Raw genomic sequence first — 26,467 nt, 5'->3', positions numbered from 1 at the left:
CTTATCTACCACAAGAGGTGGCTGAGTTACCGTTGCATCAAGTCTCCCACTATGATGTATCTTTGTTGTATGGAAACATCAAGTCGTGCTTCAGGGCTTTGTAAAGACTGACAAAGGATTCAGCCCAAGCGTCTTTCTGGTGCCCCTGGGACTGAGCAGCCCTGTAGGCTGTGTAGACCATGGTCAACACTGTCCTTTCAAAGTCTTCTTTCTTGAGGACCCTTGGGTAGGAAGACAGAATGCTACTCAGCCTGCGGATCTCTGTGATGCTCTTGGGGATAATCTCATTGCAGATGGTGTGAAACTTAGCAGCCTTCCTCAGTGAAGCAAGCTCCTCATCTTTGATGGAGATCCTCTGACTTTTGTCAATGTCAAGCTCAGCTAAGAGAAACTGGTACAAAATCAGAACACAGAAAGCTATTTACCTTCTCCAAGAGACTCTAGGCACAGTAAATGTGAATTAAAAACATGTCCTTAGGTCTTTACTTTAGGCCAAATAGAGACAAAACTTTCATTGCGCTGGCTGGAGGTGGTGCAGAAAGACTATGTAAATGTTAGACTTCTGTGTTACCTACCTGGGAAAATTAGAGACAGGCTATGGGGAAAGGAGGGAGGAAAAGGAAAATCTAGGTAGTCTTCTGTTGTCCAAAACAGGCACGAGTTGCTGCTGGTGCGACAGGGGAATTAGAGAGACAGCAGCAGATCTGGGAAAGGCCTTTTACCCTGTCAGGGATAGCAGCAGTGGCCTAGCTCTCTGAGAATGCACAGCAGTGGCTTCCCTGCCCATTTCCCCTGTTTGGACTCCAATCCCAGTTTCTCAGGGTGTGGGATAGATAGATTTGACCCATGTACCTTCTTCAGGTGGGCCATTGTTCCTTAGCTGACCATATGATACTGTAAACTGTGCATTATATCTGCAGTCTCCACTGCTGTGGAAGAGGGGACCTGAATTATTTTGAAGTGAAACACTCATGCTCTTGGGATTACTTTGCAATCTACTCTTGGGACTAAGACTTAAACCAAAGAATTTTAATGCTTTATGTTGTTAATACATAACTGTTCTGGAAGAAAGTTGCTTTCAGTAGAAAGCCATTTGCTTTGGTTTTCATTTTGCCTATCAGTGAACTAGAACCCACTAGTCTGAGGTACTGCAGGCAACTGCTGCCTGCTTACATGCTGAAAAACCGGAGGTTGTCGTATATATGTCTATTCCTTCCCTTCTGGTGAGCTGTTACATAGTCAGCAATGGGTTTACTGCAGGAATGAGTAAAAGTGCCATGAAGACAGATAATGGATAACCCCAGTATGTGCAATAACCCCAGTCTTGGTTAAGGTTTAAGGTATTATCTGCTCTCATATACTGAACCTCATAAAGCAGGACCACATCTTCCAGCGAGTTTTGTAGCACTGGGTTAAGGAAGGCAGCTGAGGACCTCTTGAATCGCTGAGCAGCTGGGAAAAGCATAGCTGGAAAAAAATAATGGGAAAAGAGAGGTTCCATAGGGTGGCAAACACTGAAAAGAGGAAGTACTTTTCAACAGTAGATTCAACCGAAGAACTTCTTGTTGCAAAGGCTTACTCTACACTGTGACTTCTCACTGTAAATAAAATGGATGACATGGTCTGCTTTGACTCTAATCTACTAGTGATGGAGTTTAGCTGTTTGTCCTGTATCTGTACAGTCTAATACATTGTCATTCATAATCCAAGCCTGGGACTCTGAGGTGCAGCCATGGTGTAAGCAATAATAATGATAACTGCAATATCAGCATTGCCTGGAATACATATTCTTCTCCTGGCTCTGCAAGGGGAAATTAATAGTGACCCTCAACAAGGCCTTCTTTCTTCAGGCCATTCTCCTACCATCACACTTCTAAGATCCTATATTTCTCCAGGTTTCAGCTGCCTAAATGTTAGTCTCTCCTTAGCTGACAAAACCAACTTTTTCAGAGTAGATCACCTTATCTGTCCTGGGCATATATGTCTGGAAAGAGTGACTCACCTTTTGGAGATGCCTATCTTTAATCATTGAGCCTGTTACCAGCTTAGACAAGATAGGTACCTTCAATGAGGTGAATCCCATTTATTATGACTTTAATACTTCACAGTATTAATAGCTAGAAACAACAAAGTCTGCTATGATCAGATACTTATTCACTACTGCAAAGTGTACTACAGATATTGGTTCATGGAAATGAGACAGAAAAAATACGTATAGCCCCTAAATTCAGCATCCCAGTGAGGTAGAGCACTTGTGGAATCAGTGACCTGTACAGTTCAGAGTATAGAAAACATCTAATCCTATATTACAGATCATGAATGTGCCAAGCAAAAAACCAGACATATTGAAAACGACTTGGTCTCTGCAGTAGACTTTCTCCAGCATGATGCCTTTAACACCCAACCATCTTGTCTGGCACAGCTGAGGAGTGGTGAGTTTGAGAAAGGTCGCAAGCTGCCTGCAGGTTCCACTCTGCAAGAATGCTTGCCTGGTTGACCACTGGCAACTAGGCTATACCCATTTTTTGCTGCTACTCAATCTCTGATGTTCACCCTGTTTGCTCACAGTTTTGCTGAGACACACTGGAGCTATTCCATCTTCTGCTCTTGGCAATTCGAGAATGATATTGAGTGCATGCAAATCACTTGAAACTTCAAACACCAATTGCTGAGTAATTAAAACTTTTATTACTGGGCAATTAAAACACTAATTGCTAAGCAGCTGGCAGAAATCCAGTCCATAATGATGACAATTAATTTTTATCTCTTTTAGATCCTCCTTCAGTGGAAACAGCTTTTACATATGCAGACGGTTTGCATCTCAAATATACTTTGAGTCATGGAAAAGGTGCCTGTGGCATCTTCCTTCAGTGCTCTCCTGCTTATTGTCACCACACCAATCACTTTTTGCTTTCAAGCCAAGTGCAGATTCCCACCATGGAGCTGAGCTGGGAGTCATCAGATTCAGCCCATCACCACTCAGCCAGAAAAACCCCAGTGAACGACTCGCACAAAAATGAATACCATATTAGCAATTTAGTACTGACCCACTTCCTGAATCACAGAATCTCAGAAAGCAGCCGAGTTTTCCTACCCAGTTGTTCCCAGGATAACATGGATTAGGTTAGAAGATTCAAAGGGACAAGAGTGTGAGCTGCTATATTGTGAGAAAGGACTTTGTATGTGTATCAGAAGCATGCCATCCTCTGCAGAGACCAGGCTAGCACTGACTCCCTGATCTCATTATCTTGTTCCTAAAACATATCAAACTTTGTTACAGTTCTTAGAGAATCTACTCAGAAAGTCTTTCAGAGCTCATTTGTTTTTGTCACAATGATCTTATTTTCCTGATCTACATTTTATTTCATTCCTTTCCTCTCTCTCTCTTTCTGCACAATAGTCAAATCCTTTCACCGTCACTCCCTACACAGTCTTTTCCATAAATTCACGAGCTCCTCTGAGACTCTGTAAGTATTCAGAGTAAGCATTCTCTGATTTTTATTACACTTACATAACACACATGTAAATTTAGTACAAAAGCTGAGACAGAGAAAGATTTGAAGCCAGTTTGTGCATTTAGGGATTGCAAGTTCTATTTGAAGCTTCTCTGCTGGCTTTATTTCTTCCTGCAGTTACTTCCATATCTGACATGAGTTAGCAGCACACTATCAAAGAACAGCAAAAGACTATTACTGTGAATTACCATCTCTTTACTATTTTCTTCCCTAATGGAGTTCCATGTAAAGCTACCAAGCAGATCTTCCATAGGAAGATGCAGAGCAATGTGTGTCACTTTATGTTGATGTTACAGCTAATTCATTTCAATGACAGTAGCTGTGAATGTCTGAGCAGAGATCAGTATTAGCAAAAGAAAGCCCAACCCAGTGATCTCTGAAGTCAGTGAAGAGACTCCTAGTGATTTATTGGTTTTACTTCTCTTACAAATGTGTCGACACATCTCAATGGGGATGTGGGTGCTTATGTCCTGAGGACTGAAGAGTCACATAATAAAAAGCTTATGATTGACAGAGATGAAGTAAGAAAAATGAGGGGTTTTTATTATCCTTACTGGAAACATTTTCTATTATGGGTCTATGTATCCCTTCTTCAGAGGGGCCTTAGGAGAGCTCCATGATCTGACCTCCCTTATGCCCATTGAGGTCTCAGGGCTGGAGGTGGATGGGAGTAGTGGGCTGGGCACAGACATGCATCCCAGCCTACCTGCCCAGCTCTGAACAGCCTTATCCTGTGCCCTGGAGTACATCAGTGCTTATGCCTGAAGACAGTGGGCAGCAACAAGTCTACTCCTAAGGGTGGTTAAAACTGCCTGTCAAAATGTGGTGCAGGAGCCCTTGTTTTCTGCACTGCTCACTGCAGGAGCCTATCCAGTCTCCCACAGCTCTATTGACCCAACTCCACTTTTCCTTCAGGGCTACCCAGGTTTTTAAACAAAAGCTGCAGCTGTGTTTGCCAACTCATTGGCCTGCTTCTATTTAGCTCATGACAGCTTAGAAATATCTTTACAGTTTAAGCATACTGTCACATCTGAGGCTGACAATAGTTGTATTTTAAAGATGCTTTCATCTGTCTTAAGAACCATGCCAGAATTTTCCGTACCTCATTAACCTCGTAATAAACATTTGAGATGGTCTCATGTTTTCCATGTAGTTTTACTGGTGATGTTACAGATGTTTAGTTTTGCTTTCCAGTTCACCATTTCCCAACTGCTGCCCGTGATGTGCCTGCTCAGTAAGTACAGAGCATAGCTGCAGGAGTGCTCAATTATTTGTGCACCATCAATGCCCTTTTTTTCTATGAAAAGGTATGAAGCCAAAAGCATGAATCAGGCTGATTTCTCCAAAGCACGTACAGCTCCCCAGGGCTCCATAAACACAGATTAACTGAGGTCACAACTCAGTAGGAATTATTTTTATTTACTTCAGAGGCATGGAAAAGGGCTATCTGATTGCTTCAGTGGGACCCCTTTTATGAAGGACAGAAAGAGCAGAGGAACAAGAAGGACTTGTGGGCCAAAACCTCCTGACTTCCTGCAAGCAAAACAAAAGGGAGTTGCCTGTTGATGTGGTGAAAGGCAGTGGCCCAGCTGGAGTTGTCCTATAAGCCAAATTCAGTCAGCAGGCTGCCAATTGTGTCCTCCTGTCTTAGATTACTAGGGTCTGACTCAAAGTAACTCATGAAAATCATTTCTATGGGTACCATGGACTTCCTGGGACCAGCCCCTATTTCTGGGAGTGCAAAGCATGGAGCAGATGCACAGACAGCAGCAGTTCCTGTACAGTGATAGACCTAAAAAGTAAAAATGATGTCTCCCCTTTGTCTTCACCAGAAGTTGTAACAGGGATTAACAGGGCTCTGCAAGACCATATCCTCTCAGACCACCACAACTGTCTTTTTACTGCAAGCTCAAAAGAACCCCTTAGTAGTGAGAAACAGCTACAAGCTCAGCAGTACATCCAGCTTGATCCCTCACAGCAAAAGATTCCCTTTCCTACTCAAAGCTTTCGAAGTCCAGCCTCCTAGACCTCAACAGGAAGAAGTTAATGCATCCCAAATTATAATGACAGCAAATTCTAACTATTTAGCTTTATCTTATAAGTAAAGCAGGGAATAAAAGTTTTTACTACAAAACAGCTGTTCAGCACTAGAGTGTATTGGTGCATGGAAACAAACATGCATACTGTCACCTAAATGAAAGGAAAATGCAAAACTTTCTGGGTTATTGTTTATGAAGGCATGATAAAGTATGTAAAACATATTTATACACATACATTGGCTACTGCTGTTTTGTTCTGCTGCATGACAAGCCCAGAGAAACAAAGCATTTGAATTATGCGCCACTGGTGTGAGTTTTTCCCTCGCTTAAACATCACATAGCTAGAAAAATTAATAAAATATAAGGTATGGCCATGCTGAGACTTTTTTCATGTGAGCTTCTGCAAGAGCTGAAAGAGCCATCTCCTGGGCCAGATGCCTATCCCTTTTTAAGCTTGTTGTTAGTCAGCTTGGAGCATTGCTGGTTCCACTAGTGAGCTGGACATTTTCCTTGTGTCACCACATTTTTCTCTAACTTGACTGGAACTTGCACTCAAAGGGTCTTACAACACCCAGAGTCTCCTGTCAAGAGAAGATATTTGTTGATAACCTGATTAGAGAATTTCTCACTAGCACTGACTTCTTTGAAAGATGAAGATGATTCTTCAAGATGAATTCAAGCATTTCCCAGAGCAAATGAAATCAGCACTGTTCGCAGGGTGATTGCGTAGGCAGAAACAGAAGCCATTATAATGCCATGCAAAAATTATGAGTGATCTAGGCTGGCTGAACCTATTCTGTTGTAGTGACTGCTGAGCAGTTCCTAGAAGTCATTGTTACTTTGTGCCTGCGGCAGATATTGGTACCAGAAGCAATGGTGAAACTTCAGGGTGAAGTGATGTTGACCTATGGGAGGTGTGTGGTGAGCAGTGAAAGTAGTAACGTAAATCACAAAAAGTGCAGTGCTAATAAGTGGTGAACAGGTTTCATGAATAGTAATCCCATCCTTTGCTTCTTGTCTTGCACTTTTCTCATCCCCAGAAGGATGTGTGTGTACCACCTGAAGGGTATTTTTACTGTCTGGGCCTGCAATTGCTGCCAGGGTAGAAATTGAGCTTTGACTGGCCAGACCTGCAGCAGAGCATGTGCTGGCATAGTTTCTTTATGCTTCCTCAGTTTTCACTTTTCTGTATCAAAACTGCTATGTTAGAAGTGATTGAACAATTTGCCTTAGCATAGGAGAAATTGAAAGAGTGGGAAGCTGGAGGAAGAATAAGAGGAATAAATTAAGGAAAACACACACACAAACCCCTAGAAAAACAGGGGAAAACACTTCAGTGCTGTAGGCTAGCTTCTGAAACTTGTATCTGGAATTGCAAGTACCTCCCATGACAACAAGTGCAATGCAAAAGCTTCTGCATTCCAACTTTAATACATTTAAATCTCCATTACTGGGAGATTAAATCGCAATGACCCTTAGGAGAACACAGCTGTGAGATGGAGAAGATATTTTAATTACAAACCAACACGAACTAGCATATTTTTAAAAGCAGCTACCAAGAGAATTTGCTTTTTTTTTTTTTGCTTTTTTTTTTTACTTTCAGCTCCACATCCTTGCTATCTTGGCTCCTAAGACTAAAATTAACAGTGGCAATGGTCTCTCTTTCTTCCTGCTGGTTGGCTAAAAGTACAAAGAGTAATTTGTTTCTTCTTTAGTTATAAAAAGAGTGGTTAAGAGCAAAAAGCTCTATCTTAAAAGTCTAAGTCTTGTCAATAAGGATGTAGGAAGTAATCTTCCTACAAAAGTTGTCAAAAAATATCTCCGCCATTTAAAACACTTAGAATTAATACCAGACTCTATTCAAATCCTTAAAACAACACAAAACCAGTTTTTTCAAAGTTATCTTTTATTAATTTTTTTTCTTTTTTTTAAGAAACACATGTATTCTGAAAGGGTATCCCAGTTCCATAAAACAGAACCCACTCCAACCTAACTTCTGCTCTTCATAAATGTCCTGAGATGTATTATTTTAGATTAATATGCAATAGAGTTCCTATGTAAAATCTAGAGTGGTAATAGCCTTTCTAGCTACTTGGCATGAATAAGAAATGTGAAGGTATATTAGAAAGACCTTAAAACCCCTTATGTTTGCAGAAGTGTGTATTGCTGGAGAAGGAAATGATGCCTCTGAGACTGTGTTTGTGAGAGGTGGAGGATTTTTTTTCTTATTATTTAAGTAAAATGGTTTCAAAGATATGACTGGCATCAACAAACTAGAATGGTCTAGAATTTATTCCCTCAGATGAAATTTCCATTATGCAGCATTTTCATCTGTACCAGGCTGTAGCAATATACACTGTCTTATTTATTCTTCCCTCGGTCATAAGAAAGGTGTTCCCACCTGGAATTATAAATCTCACACAAAAAAAAAAAAAAAAAAAGAAAGATACAGTCAGCCAAGAGCGGCCTTTAATGTGCTGGAGTAAAGTTACCACAGAAGGTGCGGAGAGAAGAAATGAACACAAAGAAACTGAAAGTATGTGAAATATATTGATATCCTTCCATTTGCTGCCATATTACCAGGAACTAGGGATAGACTATGGTGAATATTGTATGAGTGAAAGGAAATAATAAAGGAAATAGTAACTCTGTTCCATAGGTTTAACACAAACACAATAAGCAATTTTGGCAACACAGGAAATTTCAGGCAGATTTGGAAAAGGAACCAGTGCTTTATATCTCTGTCTTCATTGCAAGCTCTCCTTTCCAATCTGTGTTGCTCACGATATCCCTTACACAAGGGAAAGACACAAAGCAATCTTAATGAAACAAATTTGAAAATGTTTCTTGCAAATGAGCAAGTGAAGGTATTTGATGATGATCCAATCTACTTACATTTATTCAGGAAGGAGCAGAGAAGGGAGGGAGGAGATACAGTTGGGTGTTGGTGATTATGTGCTGAGCCATAGGGAAGGACCATAGCAAAGTGAAATGTATGACTACTGTTAATGGAGTGAAAGCACTTGATAATCAAAGCTCTGCTTCATGGGAAAAGACAGAGCTGCAGCAGCTCCAAGAGCTCTATGCATCACGCCATTGCTGCTCTGGAAAGAAAGCTCTTCAAAACAAATTCTCTTTCCAGTTCTCTGCCCTCTTTTTGTACTACCATCACAGAGCTCAAAGGAAAGGGTTCAAGTCTCACACCACTTCCTCCCAGATATATATTTACACAGAGCTGAGACACCTCACAGAGGAGAGGTGTTCAGTAGCTTAGAATGGCTTTTTTACATTTTGTTTTACTTTTTCACTTGGGCTTCCTTGGTTTCCTGGCAGGCAAAGGCAACTGAGAAGCTAGGGTTTTGCTGAGGCTGACCTAATCACAGCCGCAGCTGCAAGTGGCAGTCTGGCACTCCAGAACTGCAATGAGGCTCTCTCTCCTTCTCTTTGTGCTGACACTGCTTTGCATGGCCACACAGTGAGTCAAGCCAGCATTCTGTCTGGTCATGAATGAAGGGGAAAAGCAAACCAATAAAAGAGTGTTAGATTTTAGCTGTCTCACTCCCTGTCTCAGTTACTACGCCATCAGCACTCCTAGTTGTGAGAAACTCCCAGTGCAAGTATGTTCCAACTGCTTTTAGGACAGTCCAGTTCTCAGATGACGGATATCAGCCCTGCCCTTTCTCATGCCGACACACCCTTGGTCTGACCACCAAACAAATGGGCTCCTTTCTGTGGATGGCCACCTCAACTACTGTAGTCATTGCTCCTGCTAGAGGTGAGGATTGGCTGCAGGACCACTAGCTGCCAAACACTTGTTTTCCTTTTATGCTTACATCCCACAGAACTTTTAACAGAGTAAATTCAACCAGCACAAGGAATATCTAAAATTTATTCACTGACTGGATAGTGAGAAAGGAATCAAAGATCCAGTTTGAACCACAATCTAGCAGGGAGCAGTATCAACTTTTTTATTATGAACTTTTTTATTATCACAAATGACAGCTCAGATTCTTCAGTGTAAATACTAAATGCAGTCCTTGACTAGTTCCATAAAATGCCTATTCAGAGGAGGAACAATATCATGTGCTTTATCTAAATGACCAATACTATGTAGATTTAAGAGGTCTCTTTGAAATTATCCTGCCTTTTGTCTGGCAGAATAGGAATGCCTTACACGTGTTAACAACCAAACTAGCAGATTTCCATCTCATGATGGCTTCCAGTTCAAAGTGTCTGCCCTTTCAGAAATGTGTGTTAATGAAGTACAATGCGTTGGATCTGTTGAAAGGAACACTACATGAAATTCTGTCCAGGTGACCAAATTGGAAAAAATATATGGCCATTCTGACTTTAAAATTTATGATCTGCAGATTAATAAAAATGATGACGGTTTCTTGTTATTGCTGACTGGATTGTCCTGGGCTGAATTATCCTATGGGAACTGTCTTACCTGAGATCATGGAGTTGTTAGTTAAGGTAAAGAAAAACAGAAGAAATTATGGAGATCCTGAAATTATTCACTTAAGCAGTCTGTGAATTGTTTCAACTAGCAAGTCAATTCAAGTATTTGATGGTGGAGTTAGGAACTATTAATGAACTGATAACAAACTATTTATTATTTTGTGTATGAACTGCCCACCCACATATACTAGCACACATGCAAAACAAGCTATTCTTCAAACTCACTATCAATAGTACAGCTCAAAACTGAGAAGGAATAAACATTATATTGACTCTTTCTTCTTACTTAGATTAGAAAGAACCAGAATTGTCTTCCATTTTCCTTCAAATCCCCATCCAATTGAAATAAATTGTTAGGAGGAGAATACATAAATCCTAGTTTTCTGCTTCCTCTGCTATGGGATTTCACTTGTTCTTTAAAAACAGGGAAACCCCAGCTGCCTTTCCAGCTGTTCATTGAGCTCCAAATGCCAGCACACCTGCTGCTGGTTTTCTAAATGACATGAATATGTGCTGGATAGAGAAAGAGTGTAAATCAGCCTCGCCCAATAAAGAAAAAATAGGGACATACTTGGTTGTTTTTGTGAGGAAATGAATTATTTCTTGAGACAATTCCTTTTCTAACCATTGCATATTTTCTAGTAGTGATGATAAAGACAAGAAGTCTGAGAAAGTTAATGAGAGCTGAATATTGATTCAGGTATGTTTTTGAACTGGACCGGTACAGTTGTTTTGCCACTTGAGCAGAACATGAAGGGTGAAAATCTGTGTTGTATCCCTGGGTAATAGGCAGGGGAACCCCTCCTGCAGCAGTGAGTGAGGGGCACTGTAAGAAGGCATCTATTCTGTCAAGTTCACACCTGCATGAATATCTGGGCCCCACTACGTTAATTTCTGCATCTGCATGAATATAGTATTAAAAAAATAATGGAACTCAAACATAATCATCCACAAAATCTAATCAGTGAATTTCAATGTGTGCAGATCAATGGCGGGCCAAGACAGTCTTTGTGATACTGCCAGAAGCATAGCAAAGAAATCTGAAAGATGAATGCAAATATTGATTATTTTTATAGCTGCCTTCCCCACACTCCATGGAAATATGGGATTTCTATTCCACAAAGCTGTCATTTTTTTCAGTGTTACTTGTTATCTCATGCTCTCCTGAAATCTGACTATTCCTAAATCTTTCTGGTTTCTCAATCTCCTAAAATAAAGCTGAGACTGACATCCAACTGGATTCACCATTAAATAATAAAGACCTGCCAGAACCTTGAGTATTGCAAGTTGCTAAAGACAGCTGGACACTGTGGACAAGGTCCTTAGATGACCTGAGCCGGCACTATCAGCCTTGTGATGCCGCCTTATGGGTAGCTAGGTCACAGGGAGTCCTGTGCTGTGAAAGACATGATTGGGATCTGAGGGAAGAGAAGAAGGTTAGATTCAGGCCTACATAAATCTTACAGCCAACAAAATAACCCAAATATCTTGTTTTCTGAGGAGTAGGACCTGAAAGACACAAAAATGCTGACAGTTGCTTCTGAAATCAGTGAAAATTCAAAACTCAACATCTTTTGCTGCTGCAGTTCCTGCTCCTATGGATGCCATCCCTCAGTGGCTCCCAGCCCAAGACGACCCTGCCAATTTTTCCCACATGTTTGATTCAGTGCTATTCTTCCTTACCATATATTCTCTTCTTCTAGAGTCTTTTGAGGTGAACTTGTAAAATAGATTTTTGCTTACAGGAAAATAGCCTAAGAAAATATTTAAGGAAAAAATGTTAATAACATCATGCTCTAAACTTAGGAAAAATAAATTTGGAGAAAGGGAGGAAGACTTAATTTCCAGTGAAAACATCTACCATATTGCTAACTGAAACCAGCTGGGAATTTATTCTTTGATTTAACTCCTCTGTGCATGGTAACTGCTAAAGAAGACATTATTACTGTGTAGAAGTGGTTAAGCTGTTGTGATGCTGACACTGTAAATTGCAACCTGTCTTTCCCTGGATTTATGCTTTCTTGTTACTAATTCAAACACTCTGAAGATTGCATAATGGAAGGTGCTCACTTAGAAAAGTTTTTGCCAGTATGTATACACTCCGTAGGTGGTTGTATAGGCTGCCAGTCAAAAATCTTTTGGTCAATCTGACAACTGTTGTCCCTAGAGGAGCAATCCTTGCAAAAACTAGACTTCATCATGTGATAATTCTGCATGACAGTTCTTCCTCAGATTGGTAGCAGTGATGATCTTCCAGATAAGTTTGCAGAGATCATCTGATTATGAGCCTGGAATTGATATTTGTCTTACATCATCTTCGTGACAGTCTTTTGTCATATTAGGGGAATTTTATTACTGGTCTTTGGCATATAGGTAAGAGGTAATCATTGTCTGAGATCCTAGAGCACACTGATACAAAAACCTAATCATTTATAGGAGTAGATTGACATTTTGCATGGCCATAAAATAAGGCAGGGACTGATTTTCCCCATATTTATACTTCTAAATAGTAGCCCCAGTAATCTTTAAGTTCTGTTTTGACCTCTGAGCAGTGCACAGGTATTAAGGATGAAGCAAAATGCAAACTAGCTTGTCATGGCTGAGCTTCTTGGACATGCTGGATTAGTAGCTGTTACCCGTCACATTGGGTTACAGAGACAGGCTTTCGTGAGCACTCCAGTTTGTTGTGAAAAGGACTCTCAGAAGGTGATTATAACTTTGTTTAAATAATGCATGGGCTACTTTGTCAGCAAAAGCACCCATAAGGAAATGAAATGGGCTTTGAAAACAGATAAGTAAATCACAATATGTTCAAGTCGCTGCTCCCAGCTGAATTGCAGTGAGAAGGAGTACCACTCTTTTCCACCTCAGTGGGCAGACATTCAGGGGGTGCTGAGGTCCAGCCTTGGTTTCAGCAGCATTCATATACAGAGGCATCAGTGGAGATACATTTGCTTCTTTAACAGTTAATGCCGTGTTTGGCAGCACAAATTCAACCAAAAGTTAGAAGCTCCCTGGGGACATCATAGATGGGTCTGAAAAGCCAGCTGGACATGATACATACTTCCACCTTCAATCACGTAAATAGGGAGGAAGGAGGGGTATCGATTATTTAAGATGTGTGACGAGTTGGTTACATTTACCTCAGTGACAAATGTGTGCAAGTAGAAACTGAGCTTTTTGCCTTGAAGGTGACATTTTGCTGAGGACCCCTCATGTGTTCCTTTGGAGCATATGGGCACATGTCGTTCAGCTTTGGAGTTCACCTCAGCTGGACCACGCTGGCTGTGAGCAGCATGCACAGAGATTAGGGCTGACATAACCGGGTGTGTGCTGGACTGATAGATTGATGGTCTGTGGCACATACAGTTAGTCATTCAGGGTTTGAAGGGCATCCAGAAATTCCCAGCAAATGTCCAACAGCCTGTTCCCTAAATACCATTTCTGGCTAGAAAAGGAGTGTCTTTCTAGGGATATACAATTGCTTGCAGTAACCCTAACATTTAGCTATTTACCAGGCAGACTCTTTAAAAGAGATTTCTCCATCAGCTGGATCCCACATTTCCCTGCTGTGAACATGAGAAATACAGCACCATAGCAAGACAATCCCCAACCTGTGCAATTGCCAGTTTATGACTGCCTCATCTTTCTCAGTCACATTGCTAAACATCTAAATCCCCTCTCTGCATAACTGGAGGATTCCCTCCATCCCCAGTATGCAGCGTTGCCCAGACCTCAGCCAAGTGGTGGCTGTCTTCCAACTGTCTGTAGCAGGCCTGGTTTTAGGGAGAGATGGGGTACAGTGAGAGAGGTACCTGATACAAAAACACTGGAAGGTTAGATAATGAAGCTAAAAACCCCAAGCCTGGGCCAGAAAGTAAGTTTTGGCTGCTCCTGATGGTTGACAGAGAATACCTTTTATGAGTACTCGATTCATCAAAACTGGGATCCTCTGAGCTGAGCTCAGACACTGTGCTGCCTGCCCATTTCACCCTGACTTCTCCCAAGCATCCTGTCTGGAAGCAGGGCCACATCATCTTCATCCTTCTGCTGGAGAGCCCAACACATGGCAGTCACACACTGCCCTTTGCCACTTGAGCCTAAGTGAGTCTGATTGTACCTGATCTTTGATGACTACATCTGATTCCTGTTATGGGATAACCCAGGGTGGAAAAACCTTTGGGTACTTTTCTATTCTTCTGTTTTTGAGGGGGCCCAACTGACCTTTTGGTTTGTTAAGTACGAGTCAGGTTAGGTCAACCCCTTTGAGTACCATTTATTAAAAAACCCAGTGGTAGAAAACAACAAAACAAACAGTATATACGTTTTTGTCATTAGACTTACTACCTTCCAAAGCTTTCTGCCAAATTGGCATGGCAATCCAGAAAACCAGAAGTTGCTGTGACTATGACAAAAGAATGGTTTCATTTAACACAGGCTGTACTATATTAGGATGTCTACAAGTAGTGTTTAATTGGAAATGGAGTTTGTTCAGTGCCAAGCTATGAACAATTGCAGTAAATAAAAATGAGGCATGCCTTAAATGTATTTTATTTTAGGAGTGAGCTTAAGACATGAACAGTTCCTCAGACATAAAATCTGCATTTAATAAATAAATTGAATAAACAATTACTTTGTGTTTCTTCAGCGCCAGGCATAAACAGAAACTTAATGTCATCGCTGTTATGAAAACCAGGGAGGAAAGTGAGAGCTTGCAGAACTTGATCCATCCCTCAAGGGTCTGACAGGGGGAAAGAGGGACTTGTGCAGCTGTGGTGCTATGACTATGACTGGCATTAATGGGAAATGCTGTAGCCCAGCAGCCCCATAATCCAGAAAGTTTCTTGCACCTTCTGTGGAATAAAACAGGTTGCTCCTTGGGCTGTAGGAAGTCTTTTTTTTTCATACCTACATAGTTTAGAAAGCCCAAAAGGACATACATGAGAAAAAAAAACAACTGTGCAGGCACCTTGACATATTGCTGATTCAGTAGCAGTAACTAACTTGTATACTGTGACCACTGTTGAATTGCCCAGACTAACTTATCTCACCATCCTAGTGTGCCGAGAGGCTGGTCAGACCAGAAACAAGCACAAGTCCTGCTTACGTGAGAAAAACGCAGTGCCAGCTCCAGAGAAATTGAACTATCCGATGAGCCTGACAAGCAGACGGGTAAGATGAAGACCAGCTGTGACAGATGGGCATCTTCTGAAGGGTGGGTTCAAATGGGGATACACACCATGCTGACAAGGGTCAGCTACCCTAATCTTAAACATGTGTGTGCTTTAATCTTTCCCATCCATGTTTATCATATTTTCTGTCTCTCCACAATTTACCTTTTTCTTCCTCTCATTCATGCTAGCTCCTACCACTGACATTTTCACCTCCAGCTTTTTCTTCATTTTTTTTCTCAGCATGTCTGTCTGCCTTTCACCTTTGCCTTTCTTTTATGCCTCTCAGTGGCTCAGATAAGCCCTGCCAGATTGAAAAGTCTGTACTTTTTCCAAGGCAGAGATTAGAAGCATCGGTGCTGTTTTGGGCATACCACCACATGCCAAATAGATGGAGATGATGAAATCCTGATGCTCTGGCTCGCAGCAGATATCTACATCTAGTCCAGTGCAGTTTACTCTCTTCACAATTAGGCAGAAACTAATCAGAATGTTCTGCTCCCCCAGTGCCATGCCAGAGGGTGGGGTAACCACAAACATCGCAGCAGACCTTGGGCATTTGGGTCTCCAACAAGAGACTGCAGTGCAGCATTGCCCTGCCACTGTCCCACTTCCTCCCAAATAACCTCTGAGCTTTGAACAACTTATTTTTCCCTTTCTCAGCAACTTTTTTTCAGCTACCCACCTGGCTCCTCCTGAGCAGAGAGACACTCAGCAAGTTTGGAGCCTGGCTCCTGGCTGGTGACCTGTTTCCCTGTGGCTTGGGAGGAATTTCCAGAGGACGAGTGGTATGTGTGCCGATCTCAGGGGGATGGGGGAGTTGCCAAGCCTAACCAGAAAACTGGGCCAGGAAAGGCCACACATACGCTTTCACCAGAGGAAAGGAATGTTTGTGGAAACTGGGAATAGCAAAGCTTATTTAACTCTGCTCCTTTCCTCCTCACATTCTTTTTAGTTACAAGCCCAGCACTAAGCTTGCAGTGCCACGAGCACCATGACAGTGAGAAAAGAGGAGCCAGGTTATTGCTGCAGCCTGGAGCACCTCAGTGGGGATAAAAAGAGTTAGTGGCTAAAGGTTAGCCACTGAGTAGGCAAGGGAGCCCTGTGGCTTGTGGTGCAGACAGTCTAGTTTAATGTCCCTGAATGAGCATGTATGCTGTGGGGAATATATGGTAAAGCTGCAACAGAAGCAGCCAAATAAAACAGGATTTCAGGGTAATGAGAAACACAGGAGCAATAGAGGCATAGAGGATCCCTTCCTTGGCTTTATTTCCTTCAAGTGGGAGAGAATACCACATAGCTGACTGTCCCCTTGGAGGCAGTTTTTTGTGTGTCTCTCCACAAGTGTTATTTGCAACTTATCCTCAAGTTACTCTTTTTTTTTTTTTTCTTTAATCTTTTTATGATGCTTATAATTTCCTCCTCTGTTTCCCACCATCAACTATCCATGTAGCAGACCTGCACCAACTTCACCCATGTCAGTGCCTTTTTGCTGAAAACCACTTTAACCAACAAATAACACATTTGGGCTGGAAGCTTTTAACAATCAGGGTTACTACAGGAAACCAAATTCCAGAGATTGACCGAGATTGTGGCCTCACTCTTGTGAGTGGCAAAACTCTCATTGACTTCAGTGGTGCTGGTTTGCACATTTAGGTGCTTTTGAAGTTAAAGCAAGGAGCGGACTATTTTGCCCACTTCAAACCAAGACACTCGCACAGCTCCCTGTTTTGCTGCAGCTAGGTCCATGTACTCAGTTAGCTTCCCTGCATCTTGGACAGACTCAGCTCCCTGCAGCAGAATCAAGGTTAGGGTTAGGTTTTCAGAGCCTGATTGAAGGTGGGTGCAGGCTGTGCATGCAGGCAAGCACCAGTGTTCATCTCCAGTAACCTAGGCTGACCCTATGGGTCCTGCCCTGCCTTGAACTCAGGCACAGGCACTGCATGCAAAGTTAATTGCTCCACCACTCAGTGCTTTACCTCAGCAATTTACATCTTGCTGTCACTGTTTGAATAATCAAAGTCTCTGCAGCCTGGTGATTTTCATTAAGACCCGCTGACTTTCCTTTCAATGACACTGTACTATTCAGTGCTTTTGACAAGATTTCTTCTGCCTGAGAAGTCATTCACTCCTGATGAATCTGGCTTGATTTACCCAACAAGAAAAGCATTTTATGCTTCAGAAACAGATTTTTTTTAAATCACAACATGCAGGACCATACGCACAGAGCCATCCTGAAGAGGTCTGGGGCAAGTGATTTAATTACTCCATGCATCACAATGAAAAGGGATGCTAACATTTCCCCTCCTTAAGTACACTGAAAGTTCTTCGGAGAAGGAAAGATTTTTTTCACTCTGTGTGTTCGCATAATGCCATATACCAGGGGGGTCTTTAGGCCCATCAGTCAAGTGTAAGATAATCAGGAGGGGACTCACAGAGTGTTCTACATCTTTGCATGTGTACATGAGTTATTTCATTTTAACAGAGCTACTTCACCTGTGGAAGGGAACATTTTCTTAACAGCATACATTAAGAGTGGTGAGATGGTTGTTAAAGGTCAGCTGAAGGGAGCTGTTTACATGTGAAAGAGTGAGAAGGGATTTGAATGGCAGGAGGTGCTTCTGAGTTGAACATTGGCTGGGACATGAAGACTCTTGTACAAACTGATCCAGATCCCATGGCAGTTCTATACCTGGGACTGAGGCAAATAGATGAGACACTACAGAATGCAGTGTCCTAAAATGCAAGAATCCTGGAAAAATAATAAAAAAAGAGCAAAATGGCAACAAATGCCTTACTGACTTGCCAGTCCTCAGTACTGGGATGGAACTAGGGTTACTGAAAAGATTCTACTGGTGCCACTTTCAGCTCATAGTTCTCAGTCTAGCACATATCAAAGAGGAAACAGCTTTACCTCACGTGTCTTCCACTTGTTGCTTACCCAATTCTCTTCAAAATTGTCTAGCTCCTTTCTAACTTTTGATTCTGTTATCTAGTTTATGACTGTATGAGCCTTTATGAATCTCCAGCCATTTTTCGGCTGCTTCCTGGGGAGAAAGAGCCTCAGAATCACTTAGAGCCTTCCTTGCTAACAGCATGACTGCTTTTATAAAGTACAATACCCATCTGTGATATAAACTAAACTGTAGAAGCTTCTGTAATTTATCCTCTTTCTGATCTCATCACAGTTTGGCATCATTGACTTAGAAGAGATTAGAAACTTTGGGGTTTTTTTAAAAGCATCCTTTATGTCTTTCAGTTTCAGGTGTCCGCTGTGGATTCTGATTTAGGGATCATCCTCCATGCAGGTTAAATTAATTAAGTCTGCCCTCAAAGAAGTATTTGGGGAATCAGGACATGCTAAAAAGGATTTTGATTACAGTTGCAGCCTTACCCTATTGGATATTTATCCTACACAGGTTAAATCCTTCAAGAGACTCTTACATTCTAGCTACCTTTCTTAACACCAAGCAGCTTTCCCAGGTACTAATAAGTAATCCCTTTTCAGCCCCTTCTTCAGTCCTCTGCTTCTGCTCTTTCTGCAATAGCTCTTTATTCAATAGTTTCAGACTGTCACCACAGTTGATGCCCAAGGAATTTGCCACAAGGAATAGGAAGGCCATGTCTGTGCCACACACTAAAGCTTAGGGCAGAGGTGTCAGAAGTGTAAGCATCTGTGTGCTACTGGGTCCAACCAGGTGATCCCTGCTGAAAGGCAGAGCTCATTCTCTTGGGCATATCCTATGCATGTGCCTACCATCCTGCAAGGACACCGCTGGAGTCCTTACACTGTCCTGTGAAGCGCAAGGTAGGCAGCTTGTCTTGGCCCTGTGTCTGTGATCTCTACTCCACACGCCATTGTGCCATGCAGATATCCTACTTACCTCCTTAGTTCACTAATTCTCACATATTTCCCAGATCTGCTTGAAAATATATTTTTGTCCTTGTTTTCTTCTGATTGCTTAAAGGGCAGAAAATATTCTTCTAATGCCTCCTTCCTATGACTTACAATGTGGGACAAGTTGGTTTTTAACAAGACCATAACTTGGCACACTTGAAGGCCCTCTGGACATATGTGTATATATGTGTTTGATTGTTTGTGTTGTAATTACATGCCATGTTCAAGCCATATTCCTTTTGCTTGTCTGTCCAAGCCAAAAATGCCAAACCAAGTGTTATTGTTGGCAGTGGAATCCCACAGGTTGCCCAATAAGGGAGTGCCTGGCTGTAAGGATGCAATGTGAAATGGGGGAGGAAGAGAGGCAAATAAGGTCACAAGGTGTGGGGATGCACCACATGCCCTAGTCTCCAAGGCATTCATCCTTTGCCCACACAGCAAGATCACCAGCAACCTGCTATATAGCAAATGATTGCAAAATATAGAATAGGTTAAATACAGCTTCCTTATAAAAGGACTGACTGGCTTTCTAGCAACAGCCTAACTCTCTCTTCTACACAGTCCTCTCTCTCCTCGCACCAGAGACCTGCCAGACTGCTGTAGCTAAGCCCACAGGCAGAAGCACCCTGCAGAAGTTGCTCATGTAGCAGCTGCTCCATCAAACTCACAAACTCAATTGCCACAACACTAGAGCAAATACCAAAAGTTTGCACTGCTGTGGGGAAATCATGAGTACGGGCCTTCTGTTCTTTCAAGTAATTCCTTCAGCAGAAAGACTATAAGGAGAGCAAACTGTTCCTCTGATGTTGTAGAACAGCCATTTGACTTTCACAGAGCTCTAGAGACAAAATAATGCACTTGGACCAGATAGGGCTTGATGTAACTGTAGTAACTGCTTTTGAGGTCTCAAAGGCACAGCACAACCATTCCCCAAAAGCATGAAACCTCAGTGCGCTGATATAGCTATTACATCATTTTCTCACTCGAGGGTGAAAATTTTTACTTTCTTATTTCATGTCTTCAACACAGAAAATCAAAATGCATCTTCGCTCCCTGAGCAGCCATGTTAAGCGTGGTACTGTTTGCGTGCCATTTATTTGGATCAGGAAGCCCTTACAGCAAATAAATTACAGCCAGCTAAGGTGAACCATGCTAATAAGGATTGCCTTAGAGGTTTCTCCTGAGGAAGCAGGCAATTCTTACATTGCAGATCTGAAGCCAACGTCTGCCTTGCAATGTACCGGTGCTCATCAGACTAGTTTGATGAATGCAACTGAGTGGCCAGCAGTAACACTTTGTCTAGTTACCACAGCTGCATGGGAGATTTTTGTTTATTTTTGTTGACAAAGAACAGGATTTGTTCCTTGGTTTCTCCAGCAAAAACATCTCTTAAGATCTGGGATTCTTATTTGTGACCTTCAGAAACTAATCTGTCCTCACCTTTACCATCGCATACGGAATATCACTCATTACAGACCTAGCATTTCTTTTCTCCCTAAAGAGGTGCTTCACAAAATCTGAGAGTGCAATGCCACACAGCTAATCCTACAATAGTTTCAAGGAAACATGAGATGATGACAAGCAAATTATTTCATCACCATTCAGGATCTTTTCCTTATTACTCTGAACAGGTCCATCTTAGGTACCAAGCTTTGCGTATGACTTCTCGACCAATGTCCACAGCTGGATCTAGGCAGGTTGAAGAGTGTGATATCTATAACTCAAATGGATGGGTGAGTTAGGAAAAGAAAAAAAAAACAAACAAACCAAAAAAGAAAACAAAACCACTCAATTTTCCTGCCAGAAATGCTTTTTTATATATATATTTCCATTCATTGACACTTGTAAAAGCAAAGGGAAAAGGGAGGTGGCAGCCTGGAGTTCCCACTCACCAGTCAGCACAAGTATGTTCATCTTTCCTGACGTCTGACTTTTTTCTTGAGCCAAAGCTTCAATACTTAGCTACAAGGGCTGGGCATCCAAGGCTGCCCCAGTGCCCCCTAGTGAAAAAACAATGAAAGATGGACCTTATTTTATCCGGTATTGACTGTTCATTTCTACTGCAACCAACCACTGTTGGTAATTAAAGCAGGGTCCGTTGTTGTACTGGTTTGTAAACAATCTGGACTGCTAGTAAAAATGGAGATTATATGCAGACCTGTCTTTCATTTCCATCAGACCAGGTGCTGATCTGTCTTTGCTTTTCCACTGCAAAACTTAGATCAGGAATAGGATAGGACCTAAATGACTGAGGTTTAACCTAGACAAGAGTCAGCTGTCATTTGTGGATGATGGGAAGAGCTCTGAGTGTGTAGAAGGGTGTGTCATGCCTCAGTACCCAAATATCCTCTGAAGTTTCTAAGCAAATCAAAAATTAGGACAGTGTTCTGGCCTTCTAGATACTGCAACTTAGGATGGCATTGGTTGGGCTGACAGACAGTTTAGGGGAGTGGAGGTTCTCTGAAGTAGCTATTATTGAAGGATTCATGCCTCTAAAACATATTTGGAGCTGAATAGTCCCAACAGCTGTGGAGAAAAAATGTGGTTTCCTCCTCAGCAAATGTCTGTATACAGTATTTGTGAGAACTGAATTCCTTATCACAACAGCGAATGAATCTTCTCTTCCCTCTGAAGTCTCAGAAAACAAACTCTAGAGTTTCCAAATTGAAAACAATCTGCTTTCCCAAAAGGCATAATAAGAATTCTGATGTTTTTCTTTAAATATTCATGGCAGTTAAATTGGCCTTTAATAGTTGCATGGATTCATTTGAGGGTTGTGTTGTTAATGAAAATAAGCGTGTTAGCAAAACTGAAGAACATCCTTAAACTGCACAGAGATTATTCCATGGAAATGAACCTTTTTCTTTTTCCATTTCAGAGGTAAGGTGACCTCACTCTTCCAAAAGGTAGGGTTGTTTTTTTTAATATATACAGATTCAGTTCTGATTTTATCACCCTTCTATGTGTCACCTCTGAAAATATGAACACTTATATACAGAATTAAGGGATTTTATTATGACAATTGGTGTCATTACCATCTATTATACAGTAAAAGAAAAGTAAGATATATGCAGGTGTAATGACTCATCCAGTATCATCCAAGAGGCTGATGAAAAAGCTGGGGAAAGAATCTGCCATTCTGAGTCCCAGGCCTTGACGGTGAGCCCCACTAACTGCAAGGAACAATGAAGCATTCGTACAGCCCTAGCAGAATTGCATACCTCTTCATTGATTCATTCAGCCATTGCCTCCTTTGTAAAACCAAAACCAAACCCAAACAGCAGACTAGAAAGAAATCAGCTATACAGTTATAATGGGGAAGACATGGAAGATTGAGGTGGGGACAGGAACACCTGAATGCTTGTGGTTTTAACAGACTCCAGTTCTTTTAAATATCTGTGAACTTCAATATCAGAACCAAAGAAATCTTTTGGTAGGTGTTTCCTTTCTCCACTTCAAGCAGCTAATGAACCCATGCCAAATATCAAGGAAAGAATAAAGCAAAAAAGGGAAAGGACATCATCCTTAGCTTTTAAGCAAGCATCTCCTATACAATCCAACAGTCCCAAAACATTTCATATGTTACTGTCACACACTTGAATACAAATATGTCACAACCTATATATTGTCATATTGGCAGCTGAAGCCTGATAACCTTCCTTATGTTCTATGTGCTAGTCTGTCAGGGTAGCATCGTAGGCATTCCTAAGCACCTTTCAAAATCCAGGCATTGTTGTGTTTACTATTATGAGGTATCTGCCTGGTGGAACAGAAGATTGTGTCACCTGTGACTGCAAAGGCTTTTGCTTTAAGCTTTCATCACCTATGATTTTTGTTAATGCAAGAGAAAAGAGAGAAAGAATGAGAAAGAAAAAATTGAGAAAATAATGTTGGCTTGGTTCTTGGGATATTTTATATATATTATTTGTATTATAATACAATACATATAGCATTTTACCTTTATGCATTTATGCATGTGTATTTTTCTATTTGTCTATATAATTACTTAGCTGACCTGTTTAAAGGAGAAAAAGAATTCAAGAGTTGGAAGGGACAAATTATATATATAAAATTATATATATATATGTATATGTAGAATGTAACATAATTTCAGACCAAATCTAAAAACTCAAAGTTTTTTACTAAATAGTTTTTCATGTTTAAATCTTACCTCTGTTCCATTTGTGGGTCACAGTGGCATGAGCACTGTAATAGAACAGCAGCAGCAGTAAAATCTTCCAAAGCATCCTTCTCTTTAAAATACGTATGTCTAGCTGTATAGTAGCTTTTTTAATTTCCTTATTCCTTTCTTTTCAGGAATATATAAATGGCTTTTCCTCTCCCCCTCCCCCTTTGAAGGAGAACCTGTCTGTTCTGAGTACAGCTGAAGTCAGTGTGCAGCTTCACTCCCAAACCAAGTCTCCTCGGGATCAGGAAACTTACTTTCACAGACAGACTTTGTTTTTATCCACATCTGGAATGACTCATAGTGCATGTGAGTTTGCTGGCAGCTGTGTGAATAAATATCATTACATTTTTGTAGTTGAGTTTCATTTGTTATATGGGCCAGTTGGAATTTATTTTTGTCCAATAAAGAGCCACAAGTAACTTCATGTAAGGACACTTTTAGATCCTAGCTCAGTAGCTACTGCTCTGTGATGCAGGGGGCTATGTGCTAACCCGTGTCTAAAGTAAAACCCTTGTCTGGAACAACATACGTCTTCCCTTGAACACTAAAGTCAGGGAGTGGGGTATGTGCTCTGCAAGAACATTTTGCTACTGTGATTCATATAATCACTCCTTTATTAAGAACATAAAATGCCACACTTAGACCAGTTGGTCTTTTCCATCATTTGGCTGGTGAAGAGAACAGGAAGGTCCAAATCCTTAACTGGCTTTTCAATGATACTAAAGGGAACACTAAGCAATCCTAAGGACAATCTGCAGTAGCCAGGCTGAGTGTGGAGAGGTAGTGGTGACAAGGCTACTGATGGAGGTCTCCTTGTTGACCTTGGCCCCAGGGAAGACAACACCAGAAGCGTTTACCCCAGAGCAGCCCAGCATGTAGGAAACTGCAGGTACCTACTGTTCCTGGCAGAGCTGTAGCAGCAGCATGGAGGGGTGCTTTGTAGGAATACAGCACTGGAATAAATAACAGCAGGTTACTGTGTGTTGGAACAGGAGGACAAAAAATAAGAGTAAGGAGTATTTAGCAGAATCAAGGGATAGGGGATACTCCATGTGATGCCTAGAAGTGATGAGTCTAATCCTCTTCTTTTACAGGTGAGTGTAAGCCAGGAGCAAATCCACAGACATGAATTTACACTGGTGTAAAACCGGCACATAAGAAAGGAGACTCCAGCTCAGAAGGTATAAATAGAAGAATTAAGGGAGAGGATCAAGAGCTGGAATGACAGAGGGCACTGTGGCTCAGAATTAATGGGCACTGGCAGGAAAGCACAGAGAAAACCTGTTCAGCTCCTATATGCCTCATGCCAACATCTGGCCTCAGCCTCAGTCTCCTCATTCTTCTCTGTCCCAGCTTCAAGTAACACCAGCTGTAAAGGAAGGAGGAGGGTCAAATAAGGTTGTCTTGCTTAAGGCAACTCCCCTTCTTTTCCTACATATACAGATTTTCCTGTGCTCAGGCTGCCTCAGGTTACTCCCACATTACAGCATATGAATGTAAGACAGTATTTTATATGCCAAGGAGATGACAAAAAGTGTAATTCAAGCAGAAGGTGGCTAACTAACTCTTTTGCCATGTACTCTTTTTACTGTAATGTATTTAGGATGGGTCTGAATGAAAGTTAAAGCTAAAAGTAGGCTCACTCATACTGTCCGGAAATTACGGAGCTGGAGTAAACTGGTTAAACATTCCCTAGAGAGAGAGAGAGAAAGAGATGATACAAGAAGATGATTATTCCTGCTTAGCTCAGATAAGACACTTGGGACAGGATGAGCTGCTGTCTGGAGGAAGTAGATCCACTCATTAGCATGGCCAATACTGAGGTGATGTACATCAAGACAATTTTCATCAAGAAGGTGCAACTTACTTACACCATAATAAGGCAAAAATGATCTGTCAACCACTGAGGACAAAACATTGTGGTGTAACTCCTACTGGAAAGACTTCAACCAGCAGGGAGGGCTTGAGGAAGTAGCCCTTAATTTTAGTAAATCACCTTAATCAAAGTTCTCTAGCAAGCAAGCACAGTGGATATTAATGGCTTCCTTAATGTAACTGCATCAGCTTAACTAACTACGCTGGTATAATAAATAATGTCAGCAGGGTCTGTGAACAATATGTTTCAGAGTGAGACAAGGGAGAAGCAGCATTTAGGATACGCATTGCAGGCTTGAGAAATGAAAGAAAATTATGAGAAAACTTAAAATCCTGTGGGGTAACAAAGGAACATATTTTCAGTGGTATTTGGGGATGAAGGGATGGAAACTCTTCTGAGATTCTGCACTATTTCATTGTTACATCTAAGAAAACAGCAGCTGATAGAAGAGAACGAAGGAGCATAGACAGACTCCATCACCCTCTAAACCAGAATCAGAACTATTTTGCAGAAAGAGCTCTGCAGAATGGCTCTACTTCCTGACTGCCAGCAACAGGACACTTCCTCTGCTTGTTCATTGTCACTGCTTAAAATATCTGGCCTAGAAATGGAGAGGAGAAAAATCCCAGGTATTTCCTTCCCTAATCTTACCTTCCACCTCCAGCCTCTGGAGCAAGCACCCTTGGAGCAAGAGGAACAGCAACTGGGAAAGACAGAAGAGATGTGTGAGAATACTGGCATACAGGTCAAAGGGATATGAGAGTATAAAATTACTACTGCTCTCTCCTTTTTGAGACTCTAGAAATATTGCTCAGAAGCTACATTATATGTGATTTTTTTAATTATTATTATTATGTATTTCTCCTTTATCTGAGTCTGGCTACAGAATTCTCTTTAGCAGCCTTTTCTTTATCTGAGCTCAAATACAAACTCTCCCAGCCCATGGTTCAAGGCCACACTCCTCAGCTCAGTCTTCAGGAATTCCGGCTTTGACTGCCTCTGCATGTACCACAACTGAAGGGCAAATTTTACTTTAAGACTGTGAATCACACACTCACACCTTTTTTCTTACAGGAAATGCAGCTGTAAATACAACAACTCCATGTAAAATAAGAAACGGTTTCCCTGTGGCGTCTCCCTGAGAAGTGTAAATACCCCTCAAACCTGTAGATCTTTTTCTCTCCTGTATGGATGCATACACAGAAAATCATATCCTTCCTAGCAGAAAGCCCTCCAGCTGAAGCCAGGAAATAAATCTTTCAAGCATGCTCAGGGCATTTCATCTATACAGCTTCTATTTATCTCATTACTATATTTT

General features: G+C 41.4%; 1 protein-coding gene across 1 annotated transcript; it reads right to left on the bottom strand.

Moving 5' to 3' along the window:
* Positions 1-49: 49 nt before the first annotated feature.
* Positions 50-23,331, bottom strand: FAM180A (family with sequence similarity 180 member A; the record flags this gene model as incomplete). The annotated part of the gene is made up of 3 exons (XM_080620564.1): positions 50-391; positions 1,367-1,467; positions 23,256-23,331. 3 exons carry the CDS (start codon positions 23,329-23,331, stop codon positions 50-52), a joined length of 519 nt encoding a protein of 172 aa, XP_080476690.1.
* Between the last annotated feature and the right edge of the window lie 3,136 nt (positions 23,332-26,467).

The sequence above is a fragment of the Psittacula echo genome, assembly GCF_963264785.1.
Source record: "Psittacula echo genome assembly, chromosome: 1".
Classification (NCBI taxonomy): domain Eukaryota; kingdom Metazoa; phylum Chordata; class Aves; order Psittaciformes; family Psittacidae; genus Psittacula; species Psittacula echo.
This window is presented reverse-complemented; position numbering and strand designations above follow the sequence as displayed.